This window comes from Mizuhopecten yessoensis, unplaced genomic scaffold (assembly GCF_002113885.1).
Source record: "Mizuhopecten yessoensis strain PY_sf001 unplaced genomic scaffold, ASM211388v2 scaffold201, whole genome shotgun sequence".
NCBI lineage: Eukaryota > Metazoa > Mollusca > Bivalvia > Pectinida > Pectinidae > Mizuhopecten > Mizuhopecten yessoensis.
Window position 1 is genome coordinate 383,243 of NW_018403428.1, and position 25,555 is coordinate 408,797.

At 39.2% G+C, this 25,555-nt stretch overlaps 1 protein-coding gene across 12 annotated transcripts in view; it reads left to right on the top strand.

Annotated features, from left to right (window-relative positions):
- The window catches only part of LOC110460986 (IQ motif and SEC7 domain-containing protein 2-like), a 113,322-nt gene that overhangs the window by 47,627 nt on the left and 40,140 nt on the right, over positions 1-25,555 (top strand). Inside the window, exon 1 of one of the 12 annotated variants that reach the window (XM_021514719.1) lies at positions 3,206-3,282. The exons of 6 other annotated variants lie outside the window; for them this stretch is intronic. In XM_021514719.1, the coding sequence (XP_021370394.1) occupies positions 3,221-3,282 (62 nt within the window). In that variant the 5' untranslated portion in view covers positions 3,206-3,220. Of the gene's footprint in view, positions 1-3,205; positions 3,283-10,529; positions 10,646-11,894; positions 11,942-17,694; positions 17,943-18,854; positions 20,557-21,887; positions 21,976-25,555 lie in introns of those variants that run through there. 5 more of the 12 variants (XM_021514798.1, XM_021514865.1, XM_021514478.1 and 2 more) reach the window with 5 other exon arrangements.

The following is a 25,555-nucleotide window of genomic DNA, read 5'->3' on the forward strand; positions in this document are numbered from 1 at the left end:
TCTTTTCCTATTTCAATTATAAACTAACAGCTCTTAAACCTTAACACATTTGAGAGCTAGTGGAGTTGTGACTAGCAAGGACAATTATTGGGAGGCCACCTTGTGACTGAAGGCAAGGACAAATATTGTGAGCCTCCACCTTGTGACTGAAGGCAAGGACAATTATTGGGAGGCCACCTTGTGACTGAAAGAGTAAAAAACAGTGTTGTGACTAGCAAGGACAATTATTGGGAGGCCAACTTGTGACTGAAGGCAAGGACCTCCCTCATCAAACTCTGACCTGTGTTGGGTAGTGGGACCTCCCTCATCAAGCTCTGACCTGTGTTGGGTAGTGGGACCTACCTCATCAAGCTCTGACCTGTGTTGGGTAGTGGGACCTCTGTACAGACAATAATAGCTAACATTTGACACCAGTACTTGTAGTGCTGTCATACTAATACTAGTCTAATACATATAGCTATATTGATATTTAATTTGTTTTGGCAGCTTGTTGGCTAGCCTAGAGGTGAAGCCGAATTCCTCTGGTCTAATTGATGATTTATATATACCTTAATCACATTAATTGTTGGATTAGGTAGTGAAAAATTAGATGTTTTACTGCCGGCATGTTGAGAGTTAGACCACACAGGACAGTCAAATGTGTAGTGTTATCTATATAGAAAGTTGTTCATGGGAAAGTAATATGTCAAGTAAACTTATGGAAATGTTTTTAATGATTTCTATCTAGTTTGATAAAAGATCACTGACATTCTAAGTGTATGAGCAATAAAATAGACCTATCCTCTTCCGTATTATAGGATATTGTGGTAAAAAATAAGGTTGTATTATAGGATATTGTGGTAACAAATAAGGTTGTATTATAGGATACTGCAGTAGAGAATAAGGTCGTGTGGAGGGAGGGGGGAAGTCTCTGTAATGTGGGTGTCTACAGCTCTGTGGTCTGTGTGCTTGTACACACTAATTAGATAGGAGTGTTTTATTGAATGTTATCAAACTACCCAATAGAGAGGTGTGTCTCATAAAGGTTAATTGTCCAATCAACAAGTGTCACCGACTTAATACAAAACTGATTATCAGAGATTGTACTTAGTCTGTTTGATACAGATCTGCTGATACGACTCCAACTCAGTTATTCCCAGCTGCCACAGGTATTGCTGGTCCACAGGTTTTGCTGGTCGCTAGTTGTTGGACAGGTCTGTATAATTATATAGTGTGAGCAACAGACAGTCCACACTTTGTCTCTGGTGAAATCGGGTGAAAACATCTGATGCATATCAAGTGACTAAAATAGATATTGATTAAACTATCTTACGTGCACGATCTGTGTTCTGTGCCGTTGTACAAGTGAAATAGTGTAGCCATTGATGACGAACTTCCACATACTGATCATTGTGTGTGCTTTAAAGAACATGATTTTTTTTCATTATTTTATCAAGGTTTGATTTTTAGCTTACATGACAGGACATGCCCTGTTCGCTATGTGATGGTGCTACAGGACATGCCCTGTTCCCTATGTGATGGTGCTACAGGACATGCCCTGTTCGCTTTGTGATGGTGCTACAGGACATGCCCTGTTCGCTATGTGATGGTGCTGAATTGGTTGTCATCAGTGTTTGTTTAGCTTAATTTGCCTTGAATGACCATGATTTATTGCCCATTGTCAGTAGTCGTTTAAAAAGCTGCTAGTCCAGAACTATGTAACGATCCTTGTACCAATCCCGAAAACTGTCACTATATAATGGGAACTGTTTTTTGCGGAAGTGCTATTGCTTTGATAAAAAAAATTGAAAAGAAAACCAGAAAAAATGAATAAAAATAAAGATGAAATAAACAAAATTTAATTAATAGCACTGTTCTGAGTATAAAACCCAGTGGGGCTAGACTTAAGTTTGAACCCTGAACTTCAGATTGTTAAACTATTGCTCTAAACTGACTACCTGATTAATGAGTGTCCTGGGTCAACTGTACGTGTGCTACAGTTATGTCCAAAACGATATTAAAGGGAGGTTACTGTAAATATAAAAAAAACTGTAGTGCAGAGGAACAGGTTTTATCATCATTGGCCGACATTCACGGCATCATTGGCCGACATTCACGGCATCATTGGCCGACATTCACGACATCATTGCCGACATTCACGGCATCATTGGCCGACATTCAAGGCATCATTGGCCGACATTCACGGCATCATTGGCCGACATTCAAGGCATCATTGCCGACATTCACGGCATCATTGCCGACATTCACGGCATCATTGGCCGACATTCAAGGCATCATTGGCCGACATTCACGGCATCATTGGCCGACATTCAAGGCATCATTGGCCGACATTCACGGCATCATTGGCCGACGTTCACGGCTGCATTGGTCAAATGTGCTAAAACCTCAAACAAGTTCCTCTTGAAAACCAAAAGCATATATGCATAGAGTCAATGTAAGTGCCTGTAGCTTGCTGGGGTAAAAAGTTTTCAGATGCAAAACATGAATTATCTTCAAAGGCACAGGACAAGTGTGTTCAAAGTTAATGGGCTGCACAACAAAGATAATCCCCATGATTATAGCTTTCTAGAGTCCAGGACAAATTTGTTCAGAGTTAGTACAAATGCTAGCCTGACCAAGTACTAGTGTTGTACAACAAAGACGTGTGCTACAGTCCCAATGATTTAAGTTTAGTAGAAAAGTATTCATGTATATAACAGGTTAGTAATACAGGCCCATGTGCCTCTTGTACAATATTGACAGGATACCAGAATATTGTTCTGGGTACCAGTATTAATTAAATGGCGCATTCAATCTTACCGCATGCATTGTTAGACGATCAAAACTATTGTTGTATTGATGGCGCTGACTTTCAGCAGCATGTGGGAAAGCTTTAAAAACGCATGTTATCAATAGATGATTATTGGAAATACTTGAGTTGTCCATGGTAACGGTTTGTGCCCGTGAAGGTGGAGTCAGGTGGTGAGAGGGTGTGAGTCATTGAGTGGGGTGAGAGTGATGTGGGGACACTAGTTTTACCTGTTGGAGTATTAACGAGGACACCTATATATATATTCTATTTACCTGTGTTATATACCTGTTTTTGTTACACTGTGGTGTTGTGATGGTTGGTAATCACCTGATTTGGAGATTTATTGACCGTGCTGTGATTAATACATACCTCCAATTTACCATGCGGATATATTTGGATTGATAACGGCTATTTATAGACACCAGCCTGATGTATCACAGTGTGACATCAGGTGAGAGGTTCCAGGGTCTGTTAGCCCATTGGAATACAATGTGAGTATTATGTTCCCTAAGTTCCAGGGTCTGTTAGCCCATTGGAATACAATGTGAGTATTATGTTCCCTAAGTTCCAAGGTCTGTTAGCACGTTGGAATACGATGGGAGTTTTATCCTCTGTGAAAGAGCAGGTATATGTTTATGACCTGCTGTGTAGTTTGGTTAGACCATTACAGGAGTTTGGTTAGACCATTACAGGAGTTTGGTTAGACCACTACAGGAGTTGGTTAGACCATTACAGGAGTTTGGTTAGACCACTACAGGAGTTTGGTTAGACCACTACAGGAGTTTGGTTAGACCATTACAGGAGTTTGGTTAGACCACTACAGGAGTTTGGTTAGACCACTACAGGAGTTTGGTTAGACCACTACAGGAGTTTGGTTAGACCACTACAGGAGTTTGGTTAGACCATTACAGGAGTTTGGTTAGATCATTACAGGAGTTTGGTTAGACCATTACAGGAGTTTGGTTAGACCACTACAGGAGTTTGGTTAGACCACTACAGGAGTTTGGTTAGACCACTACAGGAGTTTGGTTAGACCATTACAGGAGTTTGGTTAGATCATTACAGGAGTTTGGTTAGACCATTACAGGAGTTTGGTTAGACCACTACAGGAGTTTGGTTAGACCACTACAGGAGTTTGGTTAGACCACTACAGGAGTTTGGTTAGACCATTACAGGAGTTTGGTTAGATCATTACAGGAGTTTTAGTTGTCAGATCCTAGTGAGGGATCATAAGAATTTGTAATCTCTTCACTGTTGACATGTATAACTGTATTGGAACATAAACTCAAGTAGGCAAGTGTAATGACTCATGGTGTACCACTACTAGCTACAAGAGGGTCTAGATGGTACTTACACAATACTCCACAGAAATCAGCAACCACAGCTATACAATCTAGTGTTATGTGTTATATAAAACTATACCTATAATGAAAGTAACAATTTACTTTTACAATCTCCCCCTATATCTGGGTAATCTTAATTAAACCACTCCCAGTTGACTATAATAGAAAATACCAGATAAAACCTTTAACCAGGAAAACAGCTCTGTGTGTTCTGAAGTTAATTTGTCAATTTTATGCAGTCGGAGATGTTTTCCTTTTCCGTCCTTTGTGATACAATTGTCTACCCCCAGGGACAACATGTTAAAATGATAACAATACAGCTGGTTTCCAGTGATTTAGATTAGTGATGTGGGGTGAAGCCAAACACATGCCGAGTGAGAGCTGTTGACCAGACAAGTACTTGTTCAATGGGCCATGTGATAGGAGGTGGGCTGGGCTAACATACACAACAACATTGCCCTCCAATAGGGCCCAGTGTGTCTGTTGTTTTCAATCAGTTAATCACGGAGCACTAGGAAAGTAGGTCTGGCAGTGATCATTAATCACTGAGTTGTTTCTCAGTTCAGATAAAGTTTGTTTTGGAAAGAGGACATCGCTATAATTTTGCATCCAGAAGGAGATATCCTTTGATGGAATACTATATCAGTCTCTGTTGATACTGTGCTTTATACATTGTGAATGGTTACCAGGTGTAAGCTGGCTTCAGGTAAGTGGACTATACATGGTACATACACTGTACCCGTCAGTGTTCCAGTAGTAAGTCTTAGCTTGGTCCCATCAAACCAAAGGGATACATTTTGTATATTACAGGTTATTCTGATAACATCTTAACAAGTACTCTGCTAAAGATATCTTTATCAAACAAGTACTCTGCTAAAGATATCTTTATCAAACAAGCACTCTGCTAAAGATATCTTTATCAAACGAGCACTCTGCTAAAGATATCTTTATCAAACAAGTACTCTGCTAAAGATATCTTTATCAAACAAGTACTCTGCTAAAGATATCTTTATAAAACTTGATGTGCACCTGCATCAACTACTGAGAGTGTGCAGTGTACTATAATAAGGTCAATGTGACCTTTACCGCTAGCTAGGTAAAAGTTCAAATAAGTACAAATATGTGTTATGGCCAAAAAGGGGAGATAATTAATAGATTTCTCATATTGGTGTACAGCGTCACGATAGAATTCAACTGTAACCTTTAACTCTTCTGTCCTTGATCATTTTGGTGTTGTAATCGGGTTGATGATACGATAATGTGGGCAGTATGACAAGTTTGGTGGGAAAACTCTGTCGGAAGCTATCCTTAACTTTTAATGAAGTTTGTGTGATAACTAACCATGCTTACATTATTACAGAATTTTGTACAGAAGAAAACTAACAATGCTTACATTATTACAGAATTTTGTACAGAAGAAAACTAACAATGCTTACATTATTATTGAAGTTTGTATAGAAGAAAACTAACAATGCTTACATTACGGCAATCTTTCATCGCTCTGCATGATTGTCCTCATCATCGGTACAGGTTACCCTTTCTGACCCCAGTTTTAATTCGGAACATCTCTTGCCTATTAATTAATAGTACCCTACAGTCGAGAGGGCAACAACATAAACAGACAAAAAGGCAATTTGTTTTTGAAATATTAACTCATTCACCCCAGAAGACACATTTGAGCTCTTCCAATTCAAAGGTTCAAATAGTTCATTATGAAATTTCAAGGGTAAATGAGTTAAATTGCACATATATATATTCTCTTTTTCTGGGTTTTGAAACTGTCTTTGATCCACATGGTTTATCAATGCAAACATTGAATTGCAACACAAATATGTGGCAATTCCAAAGTTGTAGGTGCCATAAAAAACAGCTAAATCATCAACTGTTTGTATCAAATTAAACAATGCATAAGAGATTTCCTTGACAGTTCAAATTCTTTAATTTGACCTCTTAGTATTCGGCCATTCTAGTCCAATCTAATACTGTATTCCCAGTTCTAATAAAAAATATTGACTGAAACCTGTATATTCTGACTTCCTAGGTAATCTGACCATTTTGTTGTTCCTTACAGGGTGTCAGAATAGACAAGTTTATTGGATATGTGTTTTTAGTGAAGAGATAGTGAATTTACTTACCATTAAGTTCAAAGCTGTGTTCAGTGACCAATACATATTTACATTGATATAAGACTATTAGTTGATAACATTTATTGGCTAACGGTAATCTGCTTATAGTTCTGTATACCATTTGTTTGGTATTTGAATTTGACAAGACAAAGGAGACAACTGCAAGTCTAACTTAGTTATAAGGAGTTGATACAGTTACTGCATATTTCGACCGCCTTATTAAAGGGCACCGCTCCTTCCAAATGTCATTGTAGTCTTATAGAGCAGGATAATTGTTGTATTAATTTGTGCACAGATGTTTAAATCAATTAGGGACTACACTCTTGGGATGGAATTCCAGCACAATTAGATATTGAAATTTGTCAAAATTCCATTGTCCTTCCAAAAGCATTTTGGATGGAATTTAATCAGCATTTTGTACTGGATATGTTTGCTGTCCCAGGAGAGTGTCCCTGTGTAGTCTGCTCCTGTCTAATTGGCTGCTATGCCCTGTACTCGGGCATGCATGCACGCACCACGGATGACCTGTACTCTGACCTCTGTGTGTTCTGCCAAGATTTTTCACCCAACATAATTTCTCAGCCGGGTGTTAAATCGTGTAAAATATATATGGGCATGGATATGGGTGACACAGTTTCTCACCTGGCACATTTCTTCATTCCAGCTCTCACTCTCTCCTCTGGGGAAGTAGACAAATCCGTGCTAATTTTGATTTGTTCATCGCCACTCTGGCTTATATCCATTGAGATATTGCCGTTTTGTCATGACCTCAGTTTCAGATGGGTAATGCCCCATCAGGTCTATTCTTCGAAGTTGATTCCTTCAAGGTCTTTTTGTGCATGCATGTGTGTTAAGTATGTGTGTGTGTATATGTGCCAACAGGCTTACATAGGTGTGTAAGAGAAAAAGAGATATACCATGTAATCTTGTTACTAAACTGACTCTCATCTTGTTACTGAACTGACTCTAATCTTGTTACTAAACTGACTCTAATCTTGTTACTAAACTGACTCTAATCTTGCTACTAAATTGACTCTAATCTTGTTACTAAACTGACTCTAATCTTGTTACTAAACTGACTCTAATCTTGTAACTAAACTGACTCTAATCTTGTAACTAAACTGACTCTAATCTTGTTACTAAACTGACTCTAATCTTGTTACTTAACTGACACTAATCTTGTTACTAAACTGACTCTAATCTTGTAACTAAACTGACCTTTATCTTGTTACTAAACTGACTCTAATCTTGTTACTAAACTGACTCTAATCATGTTACTAAACTGACTAATCATGTTACTAAACTGACTCTAATCTTGTTACTGATCTTGTTACTAAACTGACTCTAACCATGTTACTAAACTGACTTTAATCTTGTTACTAAACTGACTCTAATCTTGTTACTAAACTGACTCATCTTGTTACTAAACTGACTCATCTTGTTACTAAACTGACTCTAAACTGGTTACTAAACTGACTCTAATCTTGTTACTAAACTGACTCTAATCTTGTTACTAAACTGACTCTAATCATGTTACTAAACTGACTAATCATGTTACTAAACTGACTCTAATCTTGTTACTGATCTTGTTACTAAACTGACTCTAACCATGTTACTAAACTGACTTTAATCTTGTTACTAAACTGACTCTAATCTTGTTACTAAACTGACTCTAATCTTGTTACTAAACTGACTCTAATCTTGTAACTAAACTGACTCTAAAGCAACTTAGGACACAAATTCTGATAGCACAACATGAACATCGTAATAGTAGAGGTGTAAACATTTGCACAAGAAGGAAATCAGCATTGTTTTTCCTGGTATGAATTATTATCAGTTTATAAGGACTCGGAGTACATCAATTAAGATATACAATTTCATGTTTTATTAGAAATCTGGGTTTCAATGTCCCAGGTGTCTCAAACAAACAATGAAGGGTTATGCTTTGTACCTTCCTTTGGGATCTGTTAAGAGTGATCTGTCTGGACAAACTATTTATAGTACTAGAATGATGTTATCTGCAGCAAATTTTATACATCATAACTGAGGTGAGGTCCCAGACATTGTAAGGGAGGTAACTCTTATATCTCTGCAGATAGCTTTACCATTGATGGTGATATGCAGGAATTATTTTCCAAGTTTTTTCCATGGTATACATTTTTTGTCATGAAAATGTACCAGAAAATTAAACGGTATCATATTTTCTGGAAACGAATGCTGTTGAATAGAAACTGGATTTTAATATACTTACATATAGGTTAGACTGTTGTAATACAGTGTAGGTCTGTGTTTACATATATGTTGTGTAAAGTTCCTTAAAAAAAGTGTGATACATGTACATGTGTACCTTTGATTGCCAGATGATTAAGGGTTTCACTAGATAGATGTACAACTTGGGATGGCAGGGTATGAAATCTGATTCGGAGGTACATGGTTTATGCTGACGTTAATGACAAAAACAGCAGGCGTACATCAGGCTTGTCTGGTGTGTACACTGTAGAGATAGGGAGGCAGTGTATAACCTCATCCTTTTGGCCCTAAGTCAAGTCAGTTACCAGGAGTCTACCACAGCACCACCAGTGTCAGGTGTCCTTGTTAGGGAGGGCCTCCCCCAGGTCCCTAAGGTTTCGCACCAGGTCCCCAGCCACTCAAGTGTTTTACAGACACATGTTTGTAAGGAGTCGACTACAAAACGTTTTACTACCAACAGCTCCAGTGAAGAAGTCTAAGGTAAATTTGTTATCAAACTGATTGATGAGGCATGAATATGTGTTTGTGTCATAACTAGTTTGATCACATTCCATAATGATGTAATTTTTTATATGCAAACATTACTTCTTATTTTTGGAATTTTTAAGGAATCCAGATGATTAGAAACCCTTAAGTTGTTAGATTTCATTGTACATTTTGTGACAACTGCATAAACCTGTCCTACTGACTTTTATGTCTTTAAGTGTTTCTTGATTCTTGTACCTGTGGGTCGTTACCTGTGGGTCGTTACCTGTGGGTTGTTAACTATTGGTTGTTACCTGCTGGTCATTACCTGCTGGTTGTTACCTGCTGGTTGTTACCTGTTGGTCATTACCTGCTGGTTGTTACCTGTTGGTTTGTTACCTGCTGGTCATTACCAGCTGGTTGTTACCTGTTGGTCATTACCTGCTGGTTGTTACCTGTTGGGTTGTTACCTGTTGGTCATTACCTGCTGGTTGTTACCCGTTGGTTTGTTACCTGCTGGTCATTACCTGCTGGTTGTTAACTGTTGGTTGTTACCTGCTGGTCATTACCTGCTGGTCATTACCTGCTGGTTGTTACCCGTTGGGTTGTTACCTGTTGGGTTGTTACCTGCTGGTCATTACCTGCTGGTCATAACCTGCTGGTTGTTACCTGTTGGGTTTTTACCATGCTGGTCATTACCTGCTGGTTGTTGCCTGTTGGTTTGTTTCCTGCTGGTCATTACCTGCTGGTTGTTACCTGGTGGTTGTTACCTGCTGGTCATTACCTGCTGGATGTTACCTGTTGGTTGTTACCTGCTGGTCATTACCTCCTGGTTGTTACCTGTTGGGTTGTTACCTGCTGGGCATTACCTGCTGGTCATTACCTGCTGGTTGTTACCTGTTGGGTTGTTACCTGCTGGTTGTTACCCGTTGGGTTGTTACCTGCTGGGTTGTTACCTGTTGGTTGTTACCTGCTGGTCATTACCTGCTGGTTGTTACCTGTTGGGTTGTTACCTGCTGGTCATTACCTGCTGGTTGTTACCCGTTGGGTTGTTACCTGCTGGTCATTACCTGCTGGTTGTTACCTGTTGGTTGTTATCTGCTGGTCATTACCTGCTGGTTGTTACCTGTTGGGTTGTTACCTGCTGGGTTGTTACCTGCTGGTTGTTACCTGCTGGTCATTACCTGCTGGTTGTTACCTGCTGGGTTGTTACCTGCTGGTCATTACCTGCTGGTTGTTACCTGTTGGGTTGTTACCTGCTGGTTTGTTACCGTTTGTCCTTACCTGTGTGATAATTGACGAGTGCAGCCTCCCCTTTAACAGCCTTAATTGGGGGTAACATTGTTAAATGGATCGAGTGATGGTTGCACTGTTCACTTAAACAACGACAAAACATCAAGAAAACCTTGACTGGAAAATTACAAGCGTCAACGCTGCAGGTATTTGATCTGAGTCTGATTAAGTATTTGGAAGTCTAGACCAGTGTTCATATTACCTAAGAAAGTAGGGCAGCCTACCTTTTACCTGCTGTTGTGTTTGTCAAGCATATACATGTACACTCTGCAGATCTTTGTCTTGGTATGTTGGATTGGGGAGTACTGTACCTGATGTCCGGAGTTTAACAAGATGTGGAATGTTGTACAAACTTTTATATCTACTGGAGAAGTCCAGTAAGTTCATGTGGTCATTATCTGCCATCTTTTTGTTTGTGATGCTTTGAAAATCTTAGAAAATCATAGAGGTGAGTATCCTGGTTATTATTTAAACTCCAACACAGTGGAAGTAGAAGAGTGGCTGTATGTAGTTCAAAGTTCAAGGTCATTGTATCAAAATGCATTTTCGCCAAAAGCGTTATTTTTCTCTTACTGTTTTAAAATTAATCACATTGAACTTACTAAGGTCTTACAATGAAGGCATTCTAGTGGAGAAATATAACCATTAGATCTTAAATGCATAACAATGAAAATTTTACTTTAGTAAGATAGTCGGGATGGGGGCTGGGTAGCCTAATTGTTGGTGCCAATGACATCCGACTGGATTTCAAGGTTTTCACCATTTTGAATGTTGTACTATTGTCTGGTAAATTTTACTTACAAAAAAGTATCATTTGTATAGTAATGTAAATGCCTTAGTGTATGTACCTCCATCACAGCAGCTTTGAGTGCAGTGAATAGAATTACTGTGTTGATTGGTCAATATAGAAATGACACGTTTAACTGGGTGAATCATTTGAATCAGATGATTGAATTTTAAACCTCATTTCTATGTGTAAGCCTCATTTCTAGGTGTAAGCCTCATTTCTGTGTAAACCTCATTTCTAGGTGTAAGCCTCATTTCTGTGTAAACCTCATTTCTAGGTGTAAACCTCATTTCTAGGAATAAGCCTCATTTCTAGGTGTAAGCTTCATTTCTAGGTGTAAACCTCATTTCTAGGTGTAAGTCTCATTTCTAGGTATAAGCCTCATTTCTAGGTGTAGCCAATTCAAGCTTTATGTTACATTTATTAATGGTTTTTATGGTCCATCAAAACCGTGAGGTCATTAAGGGTCAATATACAGTAAATTCCTACACTGAATATAAATAAAAAATAATTCCTAGAAAAACACACTAGCATACTAAATGGAGAATTTTAATAAGTTAAATGCCATACTTTTGATTTTAATGACTTTTAAAAGTTTCTAATCTGGCATGACCTGTAATTAGCAGACTTCACCATCATTTTGACTTTTATTGACCTTTATTTCAATGCTGAGAATTTGGCAGGTATGAGCTAGAGTAGAAGGAAAACAGATATTATTTAGACATGCAGTTAGTTGTTTTGTGTGTGTGTGTGTGTGTGTGTGTGTGTATGTGTGTGTATCATANCACAAGGGATGTGTTTTACGTCATCGTTCTCCTCCCCGATGTTGTGTCTGATGTTTTATCCGGTTTGTGATGCGAGGAAGGCCGCCTCATCTGCTGTGCAGGTAGTAAACTTAAACACTGCTACAGCTTTGAGTTTTTGTCTACGATTTGTGTGATAAGGTTGGAGAAATCAGGAATAACACTGACAGATGGTATCGTAGTGTTGCCAAGTAGGACGGATCTCCTTATCAATTCTTTTACACTTGTGTTGTTGTGTATATAGTTTTTAATTGACTTCTTTATACATATAACATAGGATAGACTCCACACTAGTTTGTATATATATATATATAACATATGATAGACTCCACACTAGTTTGTATATATATAACATACGAAAGAAAGACTCCACACATCTCGGGGAGGGACAGACAGGTTATAAAGTAAGTACATCTCAGGGAGGGACAGACAGGTTATAAAGTAAGTACATCTCCGGGAGGGACAGACAGGTTATAAAGTAAGTACATCTCGGGGAGGGACAGACAGGTTATAAAATAAGTACATCTCAGGGCGGGACAGACAGGTTATAAAGTAAGTACATCTCGGGGAGGGACAGACAGGTTATAAAGTAAGTACATCTCGGGGAGGGACAGACAGGTTATAAAGTAAGTACATCTCGGGGAGGGACAGACAGGTTATAAAGTAAGTACATCTCGGGGAGGGACAGACAGGTTATAAAGTAAGTACATCTCGGGGAGGGACAGACAGGTTATAAAGTAAGTACATCTCGGGGAGGGACAGACAGGTTATAAAGTAAGTACATCTCGGGGAGGGACAGACAGGTTATAAAGTAAGTACATCTCGGGGAGGGACAGACAGGTTATAAAGTAAGTACATCTCGGGGAGGGACAGACAGGTTATAAAGTAAGTACATCTCGGGGAGGGACAGACAGGTTATAAAGTAAGTACATCTCGGGGAGGGACAGACAGGTTATAAAGTAAGTACATCTCGGGGAGGGACAGACAGGTTATAAAGTAAGTACATCTCGGGGAGGGACAGACAGGTTATAAAGTAAGTACATCTCGGGGAGGGACAGACAGGTTATAAAGTAAGTACATCTCGGGGAGGGACAGACAGGTTATAAAGTAAGTACATCTCGGGGAGGGACAGACAGGTTATAAAGTAAGTACATCTCGGGGAGGGACAGACAGGTTATAAAGTAAGTACATCTGCAGAAGTGACAGACAGGTTATAAAGTAAGTACATCTGCAGAAGGGACAGACAGGTTATAAAGTAAGTACATCTGCAGGAGGGACAGACAGGTTATAAAGTAAGTACATCTGCAGGAGGGACAGACAGGTTATAAAGTAAGTACATCTCGGGGAGGGACAGACAGGTTATAAAGTAAGTACATCTCGGGGAGGGACAGACAGGTTATAAAGTAAGTACATCTCGGGGAGGGACAGACAGGTTATAAAGTAAGTACATCTCGGGGAGGGACAGACAGGTTATAAAGTAAGTACATCTCGGGGAGGGACAGACAGGTTATAAAGTAAGTACATCTCGGGGAGGGACAGACAGGTTATAAAGTAAGTACATCTCGGAAAGGCAGGAGGCTGTATGGTGTACACACATATTGATAGAATTAAGGAAGTAGAAGAGCAGACTTTGGGACGGATGTTAACACTGATTTAATCTTATTAAGTTGAATATGTAATCCGGCCTGTTCAAGGTTCTTCACTGCCAACAATTCATTTTATTTCCTGTATTCAAGGTAATTATCGCTTCTTCCCTTATAAGTGCCCTTCCCCATTTTCTGCACTTCTTAGAATTGTATAAAGCACTTCTTTAGATTATATAAAAGCCCCCTGCCCCACCTACCCCCTTGATCCTGACCCACTCCTGAAAATTAAAACATGTTTACACTTTTGACTGACAAGCTGTTAGATTGTAAAAAAACCAGTAGACTACCCCAAATTTAGTGTAGCTAACAGGTAGTAAAGATGCCTTAGCACTAAGTAACTCCAAACCATTTACTGACGTACATGAACTGACGTTTTGTTATCATAATACACCCCCCCCCCCCCCCCCCACACACACCCCCACAAACCGTCTCTTTTTTTAAGTGTCTAACTAGGAGATAATTATGACAAATACAGTATTCTGTGTATTTTGTTACAGACAAATACAGTATTCTGTATATTTTGTTATGGACAAATACAGTATTCTGTGTATTTTGTTACAGACAAATACAGCATTCTGTGTATTTTGTTACAGACAGATACAGTATTCTGTGTATTTTGTTATAGACAAATACAGTATTCTGTGTACTTTGTTACAGACAAATACAGTATTGTGTGTATTTTGTTACAGACAAATCCAGTATTCTGTATATTTTGTTATGGACAAATACAGTATTCTGTGTATTTTTACAGACAAATACAGTATTCTGGGTTTTTTGTTACAGACAAATACAGTATCCTGTGTATTTTGTTACAGACAAATACAGTATTCTGTGTATTTTGTTACAGACAAATACAGTATTCTGTGCATTTTGTTATAGACAAATACAGTATTCTGTGTATTTTGTTACGGACCGTAGCAATGGGTCGATAAGAACTATACTGGCAGAACAACGTATGAATGGTATTTGACTGGTTGTTTGTTTTGGGCTAAATTGGTAAAGATTGAAATGATTAGATTGGATTACAAATTAATGCAATAATGAATGAAATAATATCCTTGCTTTCTGCTATAATGAATGTCGTTTCATTTTGACTATTTTCTGCTAATCACGGAGTGTCAATATTTAGACTGATTCAGCAACAGGAAGGCGGCCGTAGAATGGTGAAGTTGTGTGTTATTTCGTTGTGTCGGTATGGGGGTGACATATGGTGGGCATATTGATGTTCCAGTATTGGATGTCCTTGGTGATAATAACTTGTGTCCAGAGCCTGAAATTGGAGCCCTTAATTTGATCTCTTTCTAATGGATTCTCAGAAAATAACTACCAGTGGAAGCCTGGTTCGTTTGGAAATAATTAGATCGTTGATTTCATCCCTTGGAGAAATATTATCTCAAACTTTCATTTAAAGCAAGACATAGGAATGTGAAAATTTGTACCACCGTTTTGGTTATCCCTGTGTAAGGTCACTGGTCCAGAGGGCCGATCCTTGTGTAAGGTCACCTGGTCCAGAGGGCCGACCCTTGTGTAAGGTCAATTGGTCCATAAAGCAGATCCTTGTGTAAGGTCACCTGGTCCAGAGGACCGATCCCTGTGTAAGGTCACCTGGTCCAGAGGGCCGATCCTTGTGTAAGGTCACCTGGTCCAGAGGGCCGACCCTTGTGTTAGGTCACTGGTCCAGAGGGCCGACCCTTGTGTGAGGTCACTTGGTTCAGAGGGTCGATCCTTGTGTAATTAGGTCACCTGGTCCAGAGGGCCGATCCTTGTGTAAGGTCACCTGGTCCAGAGGGCCGATCCTTGTGTAAGGTCACCTTGTAAGATCACCTGGTCCAGGAGGCCGATCCTTGTGTAAGGTCACCTGGTCCAGAGGGCCGATCCTTGTGTAAGGGCACCTGCTCCTAAGGGCCGACCCCTGTGTAAGGTCACCTGGTCCAGAGGGCCGACCCTTGTGTAAGGTCACCTGGTCCAGAGGGTCGATCCTTGTGTAATGTCACCTGCTCCTAAGGGCCGACCCCTGTGTAAGGTCACCTGGTCCATAAAGCCGATCCTTGTATAAGGTCACCTGGTCCAGAGGGCCGATCCCTGTGTAAGGTCACCTGGTCCAGAGGGCCGACCCTTGTGTTAGATCATCTGGTCCTGAGGCCCGACCCTTGTGTAAGGTCACCTGGTCCAGAGGGCTGATCCTTGTGTAAGGTCACCTGATCCAGGGGGCCGATCCTTGTGTAAGGTCACCTCGTCCTGAGGCCCGAACCTTGTGTAAGGTCACCTGGTCCAGAGGGCTGATCTTTGTGTAAGGTCACCTGGTCTAGAGGACCGACCCTTGTGTAAGGTCACCTGATTCAGAGGGCCGACTGAGCTTATATTTATACCAGGTGCACATGTTCTCTGTTATAATTATCAACTTTTCTTTTAAAAAGCTTGCAGTCCAAAACGTCTGAAGAGAGTTCTTTTTTTTACTAAATTTGGCGTGAAGCAAACTTCAGATCTAGGGGAATTTAATATTGTGTAAATGAAGGGTGTCAACGAGAAATCTAACAAAACCTTTAATATCAAGTTGTTTAAAACAATTAAAATTCTTGTCTATTAAAAATAATTAAAAAAAACGAGGTGAGCACTACAGGCCTGGTTCACCTCTTGTTGTTGTTAATGTGGAGCAGTAAAGTCTGATGCTTTACAGTCGTATCAGTATACTTGTGGGCTACAGCTATCCGAGTAGTTGATGTGGAACAGTAAAGTCTGATGTTTTACAGTCGTATCAGTATACTTGTGGGCTACAGCTATCCGAGTAGATATAGAACTAGCACAATGAAAGAAAATTGTAAGTCAGAAAACACGCTGAGGGCCTGAACCTTTATCTTAAGTCAGAAAACACGTTGAGGGCCTGAACATTTATCTTAAGTCAGAAAACACGCTGAGGGCCTGAACCTTTATCTTAAGTCTGAAAACAAGCTGAGGGCCTGAACCTTTATCTTCAGTCAGAAAACATGTTGAGGGCCTGAACCTTTATCTTAAGTCGGAAAACACGCTGAGGGTCTGAACATTTATCTTAAGTCTGATGAACACGTCAAGGGCCTGAACATTTATCTTAAGTCTGATGAACACGTCGAGGGCCTGAACCTTTATCTTAAGTCAGAAAACACGCTGAGAGCCTGAACCTTTATCTTAAGTCAGAAAACACGCTGAGGGCCTGAACATTTATTTTAAGTCAGAAAACACGCTGAGGGCCTGAACATTTATCTTAAGGCAGAAAACACGCTGAGGGCCTGAACATTTATCTTAAGTCAGAAAACACGTTGAGGGCCTGAACATTTATCTTAAGTCTTATGAACACGTCGAGGGCCTGAACATTTATCTTAAGTCAGAAAACACGCTGAGGGCCTGAACATTTATCTTAAGTCTGATGAACAATCTTTAAACTGTCAATCTTTTTTTTGGTTTGTATCAGCTGGTAGAATAAACATTTGATAGATATAAATGTCAATCAGAACAATTTCTGATTCAAGCAAGGAATGACTGTTTTGATCAAACAGCTGTAGGTTTGTAACACTTCACTCCAAAGTAGGTGATGATTTACAATTTCTAACTCTGTGACTTAGTCAAAAGCAACATTTTAGAATGTTATTGGCAACAGTTTGCTCCTAAAATTTGAACCAGTTTTATATATATTTCACGATCCTAGCCAAAATGGAATGGTGTACAAGTACCTGTTGGTGCGGTATAAAAACAGGATAAAAGTCTGTGATGTTTTACTCGAGAGCATCTCACAGCTTATCATATGACTAACAAAATTCATAAACATATTTTGAAAGTTTTCACGAAGAACTGATACATTAAAAGATAAGATAAAAGTGGGATCGCTTGGAGGATTTTGGCAATGGTTGGTAGTGGATCTTTACTTTGGTAAGCCTTGTGAGTGTGTGTACACCTTACAGTTACTGCCTCCCCAAAGGGCTGGGACTGGATCCGGAGTAGTTGGAATTCCCCCCTACGGAGGTCCTTATCTAGTACCTGTTTACATCCCTGTCATCACATAAGGCCCAGATCCTCATCTGTAACTCCACACAGACACTGCAACATCTTCACAATAATCACCGAATTCGTTTTTAAAAGAGAAAAAAATTGTTAATACCATATATGTTTTCTAGACCAGCTGTTGGGTTAATGAGATCTAGGTGGTCATCTCGAATTCATTGGGTTGAATATCAGTCTGGAAGTGTGGTAGGCCTATGAGCTTTGGATATTTCCGAGGATTCTATTTTGTGAATATTCACGAGGTCATGTTTTCATCAGAACCTGAAAGTGATTAACAGTATTATAGTGTTAAAGTTTTTGTGGGGCCATTTTACCTAATGTGTGAAGTGTTCATCAGAAAGAGGAAGAGATGGCAATGGCTGCTGTGCTTGGGACAGGAGAACACGTTATATAGATGTCGGTGTCGGTAAGTTAGCTTTTGATGAATAGAACAAGCATGCTGGGACACCACTATGTTATCATTGTAAACCTGTATGATTGCAATACTAGACACATGTCTTGTCTGCGTGTAGTACCAGACACATGTCTTGTCTGCATGTAGTACCAGACACATGTCTTGTCTGCGTGTAGTACCAGACACTTATCTTGAATGTAACTGTCCCTCTGTTTTGGAATAAGTAATTTGTACACTAAAAATTCATATGAACGGAGTGAAAATTATACCAGGTAAAACTGTTTTAATGTAAAGTGTTCAGGTGTGTATGTTGACAGAGTTGACAATCTGTTGACCCACATAATAATAATATATAAAACATTTGTAGAAGGAGAGCTCTTAAGTATTTGTATGGAGCATATTGGTATATAGCTATTTATTCAGTAGAGACTACCGGATGTGATAATCTCACCCAACTGACTGGAAAGACCAGAAATACACCGCCTGACAGTTATTGGTATACCACTGGGTAGTGTGTGTATAGATTGGAGGGTACTCAATATAGGGGTAAGGTATGTACGGAGCTCAGACAATTAACTTATCTACACCAGCAGCATGTGGACAATAAACACAGGTGTGCTGATTAACAGGTGATAACTGTTTAGTCCTCCTGATTGTTCATGTGACTGGAAGCTTTTGTGGACTGCAGAGTTTTTCTTGTTCCAGCGGAGATGATTGGATAACTCCAATGTGTGGACAGAGTTGAATTAGTGACAGTTTGTAGGTAAAAACACGACTCCTTATATAGTTACTGACGGCGTGACACACTGACAGTCGTTGTGTGGTCTGTCGTGGATCACAGACTTGGCGACTTGTTCAGATATCTACAGATATATAGATTATTATACTGCCTACCTGTTTACCATCATGTTTATCATGTTATATTGCCATTCTTGACACACGTGTTGGGTAATGAGGGTGTCTAGTGGATCGTCTATACTATCTACATCGCAAAATGTAGAAATGCTTTTGGACACCATACTCCCTCCCATGTCATTTTGCCATACCACATTAAGGAATACTGATAGATTGAAACATCTAATCTGTAAAACAGGCAAATACACCAAGAGCTGACATCTATGAACCAGGCTGTGATACTCAGCTGACATCTATGAACCAGGCTGTTATACTCAGCTGACATTTATGGACCAGGTTGTTAAACTCAGCTGACATCTATGCACCAGGCTGTTATATTAGCTGACATCTATGGACCAGGCTGTTATACTTAGCTGACATCTATGGACCAGGCTTTTATACTCAGCTGACATCTATGGACCAGGTTGTTAAACTCAGCTGACATCTATGGACCAGGCTGTTATACTTAGCTGACATCTATGGACCAGGCTGTTATACTTAGCTGACATCTATGGACCAGGCTTTTATACTCAGCTGACATCTATGGACCAGGCTGTTATACTCAGCTGACATCTTTGGACCAGGCTGTTATATTAGCTGACATCTATGGACCAGGCTTTTATACTCAGCTGACATCTATGGACAAGGCTGTTATATTCAGCTGACATCTATGGACTACACTAAGACAAAGAACAGACCTCTGTGGTGAGGACTGTGTAGTAACTATAAGAATTCATACAAGACTGATTGTTGGCCAAGATATTAACATACATCTAAGACTTCTCTTCGATCATACTGCAGCATTATACATACTCCTCTCCACAGTGTGCCAGAAATGGTGTAAAAAACTCAATATTAAAATCTGGAGGGAATTGCATAGAAGGGAGACCAACTCAGAAAGGCGATACCATTTCATTGGCTGAGGTGGTTGCTTTGCTGTGCAGTAGTCATGCATGTAAAATATAATTATTGATTATTCGTAGAGAACTCGCTTGTGGCTATGCTAGGTTGAACTGCTCGGTTCTCTTTGTATTTCCAAAATATAACACAGTATATTGAAGATCTAACCAAATACCAGAGTAGTGTTGTAACATCTGAGATCTGTTGTCGATAACCTGGCGTTATTGTAGAACAAACCAATATAAAAAGCCCTACATTTCTCTGTAGACCTGGATCTCCTATGTATTGTCCTTACTGTAGTACTTGAGAGTGAGGCTGGGGATGTAATTACGAGCCGTTGATATTATACAGGAAGCCTTTCTGAGTCGCGATGTGAATCTTTGTTGTATGACAGTACAATAACAAGGCACAACAATTGAGACAATTAGCGTATAAGAGCTTGGGCAATCAAAGATGGAGGCCGTACAGAGAAGCTGGCACTGTAGTCTCACTACTGAACTGATCGTATAGTGGTATAGTCCGAACATTGATTGTTTTGCGTGGTAACCGTCAACGTCTCTCTGCATCCTACCCACACAGTTTGTTTTACATTGCCGATGAACGATCCCAGTGAGTCACGTTTGGAGGATACTCTCCCAGTGTCCTGTAGGAAATTAGAACATGCAAATTAAAACCTGGATTTATAGAAGGAATTTATACACACATGTCTATTGATTTCTGGAACAGTGGGCGATGGTTATGATTTACCCGGCCTTTGCATGGTTAAACCACAATTTCTAAAAAACATAGAAATGGAGTTTAAGCGCCGAAGCCGTCAGAAAAGACATGGAAGGTAAGCTACGAGAACACTATTCCTATATATATGGAACCTTCCCACTAATGTATCCACTGTAAGGGCTTGTTGGTACGATTTAGGTCAGGTGGCCTAGGTCAGGTGGCGTGGTAAGCTCTTTATTGTCACAGTATTTTGTCGTCTATATGCTATATTGCCATTGTTTGTTTCCGTTGGTTCTTACGATTAGAAACCTGTTACAAAGCTGAGTTTGTTTTCTTTTTATGATAATGTAGGTCAAATTGCTGAAATTACACACATTTCACAGGTGCCTATTGTAAAGGTGGTAAACTGTGTTGTTGTCGCTAATATGGTCATTAGAATTATCGTAACATTCACTAGAGCACCTGTTCAGGTGTAACGACCTATACACATAATGATCACCACTGATGATGGTGGTCAATGTCGGGGGTCTTGTTTAACCTTCATCTCAATGTGGAGGTGAATACAGGCCCAAATCAGGCTCTAGAATCGTGTATTTGTGTGTGTGAATTTCAAAACATAATAGCAGCTAATTTATTAAGACACAGACTAACAGGTAACGGAAACAGTTGTGTTACTGTATTTGATATGATATTACAGCTGAAGAGTAAGGTCGTTATTACAGCTGAAGAGTAAGGGCATTATTACAGCTGAAGAGGAAGGTCGTTATTACAGCTGAAGAGTAAGGGCATTATTACAGCTGAAGAGGAAGGTCGTTATTACAGCTGAAGAGTAAGGTTGTTATTACAGCTGAAGGGTAAGGTCCTTATTACAGCTGAAGAGTAAGGTCCTTATTACAGCTGAAGAGTTAGGTCCTTATTACAGCTGAAAAGTACGGTCGTTATTACAGCTGAAGAGTAAGGGCATTATTACAGCTGAAGAGGAAGGTCGTTATTACAGCTGAAGAGTAAGGTTGTTATTACAGCTGAAGAGTAAGGTCCTTATTACAGCTGAAGAGTAAGGTCCTTATTACAGCTGAAAAGTACGGTCGTTATTACAGCTGAAGAGTAAGGTTGTTATTACAGCTGAAGAGTAAGGTCGTTATTACAGCTGAAGAGTAAGGTTGTTCATGACATTCACATGTAAGTTCTTCATCAGATTCAGTGTCCTGTTGGTGGTATTTGATGAACCTTGAATAACCTTGAATTTGGGCAGCACTGGCCTGTGTGTGTGTGTGGTGGGTCATTGTTATTGATTAGGTGTCAAATATGTCTGGCAACAATACACATTCTCACAATCACACATGTTTACTATCTCCTTCAAACTTTATTATTTATGATAAGTCATGTGGGAGTATGCCTGCATAATAAACTTCTCTGTATCCTATGTAGCACAGGAAGTGGGTCTACCTAATTGAGTGGGGAGGTCTTTCAGTATGTGTATGATGATCAGTTGATGGAGGACTCTGTTTACAGCCATGAATTCAAGCTTAAACAGGTTTGTTAACAGTGTGCATGTTTATATGACATGTTTATATGACATATTTATATGACATGTTTATATGACATATTTATATGACATATTTATATGACATGTTTATATGACATGCATGAGAAGTGTTACTGAGGACACATGTGTCCTTACCGAGTTCTGTAAACAAACACACACAGGTATTGCTACAAAACACATGGGTATCACCTGGCATGACTGTAAACACACAGGTATGGTGTGACAGTGAATACACAGGTATGGTGTGACTGTAAACACACAGGTATGGTGTGACAGTAAACACACAGGTATGGTGTGACAGTAAACACACAGGTATAGTGTGACAGTAAACACACAGGTATGGTGTGACAGTAAACACACAGGTATGGTGTGACAGTAAACACACAGGTATGGTGTGACAGTAAAACTGTTTTATGCGACTGTAACTGTACATACCCAAGTTGCTATGCTGTGACCTTTACTGTAAATTGACATCCTCTAGTTTCAACTGTTTACTTCCTGAAGAAATACTGTTATATCTTTTAACTGGCATTTGCTGTAATACAGAGCTAAGCTATAAACCTATAGGTAGTGTATGACAAGAAATATCAAACTATTTAGCAGTGTAAGGTTGCTATGGTGATTCAAGCCTCAGGTACAAACACAGATAAGGAAGCCCTTTAATCAGCCTAGTTGTCTTTGTATAATTACAGTGTTGATATGTTAAGATTACAGGTACCTCTATGCTTTGAGGACATTATGAAAGGCTTGTGTGGAGAGCCTGTTTTTCTAACTAGCTCTGCTGATAAACAGATTTATATATATGGGTATAAATTTCCTCATTATGATAAGGTTCCAATTTTTCTACCATTACTCTTTGAGATTATGATAATCAGTCATAATATTGGTTGTTTCCTTGACAACACACTTTAAATGTTTGTGCATGGTGATCCTCTTACCTAGCAGGGATGGCCCAGGTGTAGATTTTACAAGTGTGTAGATAGTGTATAGTTGACTGGGGTCTTGACAAAACAGTTGCTGACTTCTCATCATATTCATTATTTTGGCACTTGAAGCGTTAAGATGACACTTAATCTGTATTTTTGAAGGGTAGAGGGTGGCTTCTGTCCGACTGACACATTTTCATGTTTTAAATTGAAAAAAGGATGGTATCTGTAGACAGTTGTGGAGGTTCCTGTGTAGCAATGTTTATGTAAAGTTTCATATTTCAAGCACTTCACGACACCACAGTAAGATTTTCACACTTTAATAACATGATGAATATATACACAGCACGTCACACTAAGTGTGAACTTCACTTCACAACACTAACACACAGTAATAACGTGACAAACACTTATATACAGTCAACACAGCACGTCACACTAAGTGTGAACTTTACTTCACAACACTAACACACAGTAATAATGTGACAAACACTTATATACATGCAGTCAACACAGCACGTCACACTAAGTGTGAACTTTACTTCACAACACTAACACACAGTAATAATGTGACAAACACTTATATACAGTCAACACAGCACGTCACACTAAGTGTACATGTGACGCATACAGTCAACACAGCACGTCACACTAAGTGTACATGTGACACAATTACAGTCAACACAGCACGTCACACTAAGTGTACATGTGACGCATACAGTCAACACAGCCCGTCACACTAAGTGTACATGTGACGCACACAGTCAACACAGCACGTCACACTAAGTGTGAACTTCACTTCACAACACTAACACACAGTAATAATGACAAACACTTATAAACAGTCAACACACAAATATATATTCACAGTAAAAGCTGCAGGTCACACAAACTTCTAAAAATAGAAAGACAAGGAACGAATCGAGACTAAATGGATCAATACACGAACCATGAGAGTTACTGCACTAAAACCGTGGGAGGTGTGAAAATTCCCATAAAACTGGCAAAAGTTGAATTTTCAATTCAATTCAGCTTTATCGCTCAATTATAATTACAATTTTTATTTGATGGCAAATTCCATAATTAAACAACAAAATTACAGCATAATCATGACTAGAAAACAGCACAAGTTAACACTTCATACAGGCCCACCACTCCCTTCATACAGGCCCACCACTCCCTTCGACCAGGCCCACCACTCCCTTCATACAGGCCCACCCCTCCCTTCAACCAGGCTCACTCCCTTCGACAAGACTAACGAATAAAACCAAGGATGGACAGTAAACTTAGGGTTGACAGAGAACTAAGGTATTAACTTTTGGTTAACAGAGAACGGAATTGTAAACAAATCGTAAGAGGCTAATATTTTGTTAAAAATCTCATCTGACATGTTTGTTTAAAGATATTTGAAGAAGAGTGATCCTTATTATTATTTCCTTGGCCCAGGAGAAAACAATAAGACTCATAGGAACCATTATATGGAGAAACTACTGAGTACTTATGTGTGTGATACAGGAGGCCACAGTGTGGCATCAAGTGGCCTTTAAAATGTCAACATCTTTTTACTTCTACTCTACAACGTTTTCAGAATTGGCCTCCCCCTGGGTGCTGACAGCATTACTATCATACTGTGTAATGGACCGTCATATAAACCTATTGTGTTGACCATTTAACCATCAACAAACAAAATGGTCATACTCAGTAACATTACTCTTTTATTTTCCAAACAGCCATTTCTAAGCTATTGCCAAATTCTGTTCACAAAGTCTAACTTTATGGAAGGTTCTGGATGAAAACTATATTTTAACTTTTTGTTACCTTTATTTGAAACATGACTGATCATGTGTTGATATAATTACAAACCTGGCTTTTTTATTACAAGTTCAGGTTTACGTTTACAGCTGTTGCAGCTGCTATCTTTGAAATCATTAATATTATAATTTTGCAGCATCCGTAGCAAGGGAACTGTATAATGCAGCTGTATGCATCATTGTTGTGTGGGGTTCTGTGAAATAAAAGTTCTTCTTTTTAAAAATAAGAAGATAAATGAACTTGTTGTTTTGTAATATCTTAGAAAGATATCAATATGAATTTCTATGATTATAATAAATTGTTCAACAGGATAATGACCTAACCCATCCCTGAACACAAAGTAAATCAATCTCCCACCCACGCCCAATGTATATTTGCAAAAAGTTTAATGGACCTGTTCAAAAGGAGATTTATCAATAACAAGAAGTTGATAGAAGATTCTGTTATTATTTTCAGCCCCCTTTTTTCCGTTTGATATATTAGTGCTCTGTATTGTGTGTATAAGTGTCGAGCGGTGACATCATTTCCGTATGTACTTCCCCTCTCTGAGGATGTCAGTGACCGAGGAGAAAATCAGTGGGAACACCTACTACATACAAGGACATAACAACAGTATCAGATTGTTTTAAAATCCTGAAAATAATCCAAAGATAAAACGGAAAAAGGAAAGTATGTACAGACAAGATAGCTGTAAGAAGTGAATCATTGATCTCTTACAGTGAATCATTGATCTCTTACAGATCTCTTACAGTGAATCATTGATCTCTCACAGTGAATCATTGATCTCTTACAGTGAATCATTGATCTCTTACAGTGAATCATTGATCTCT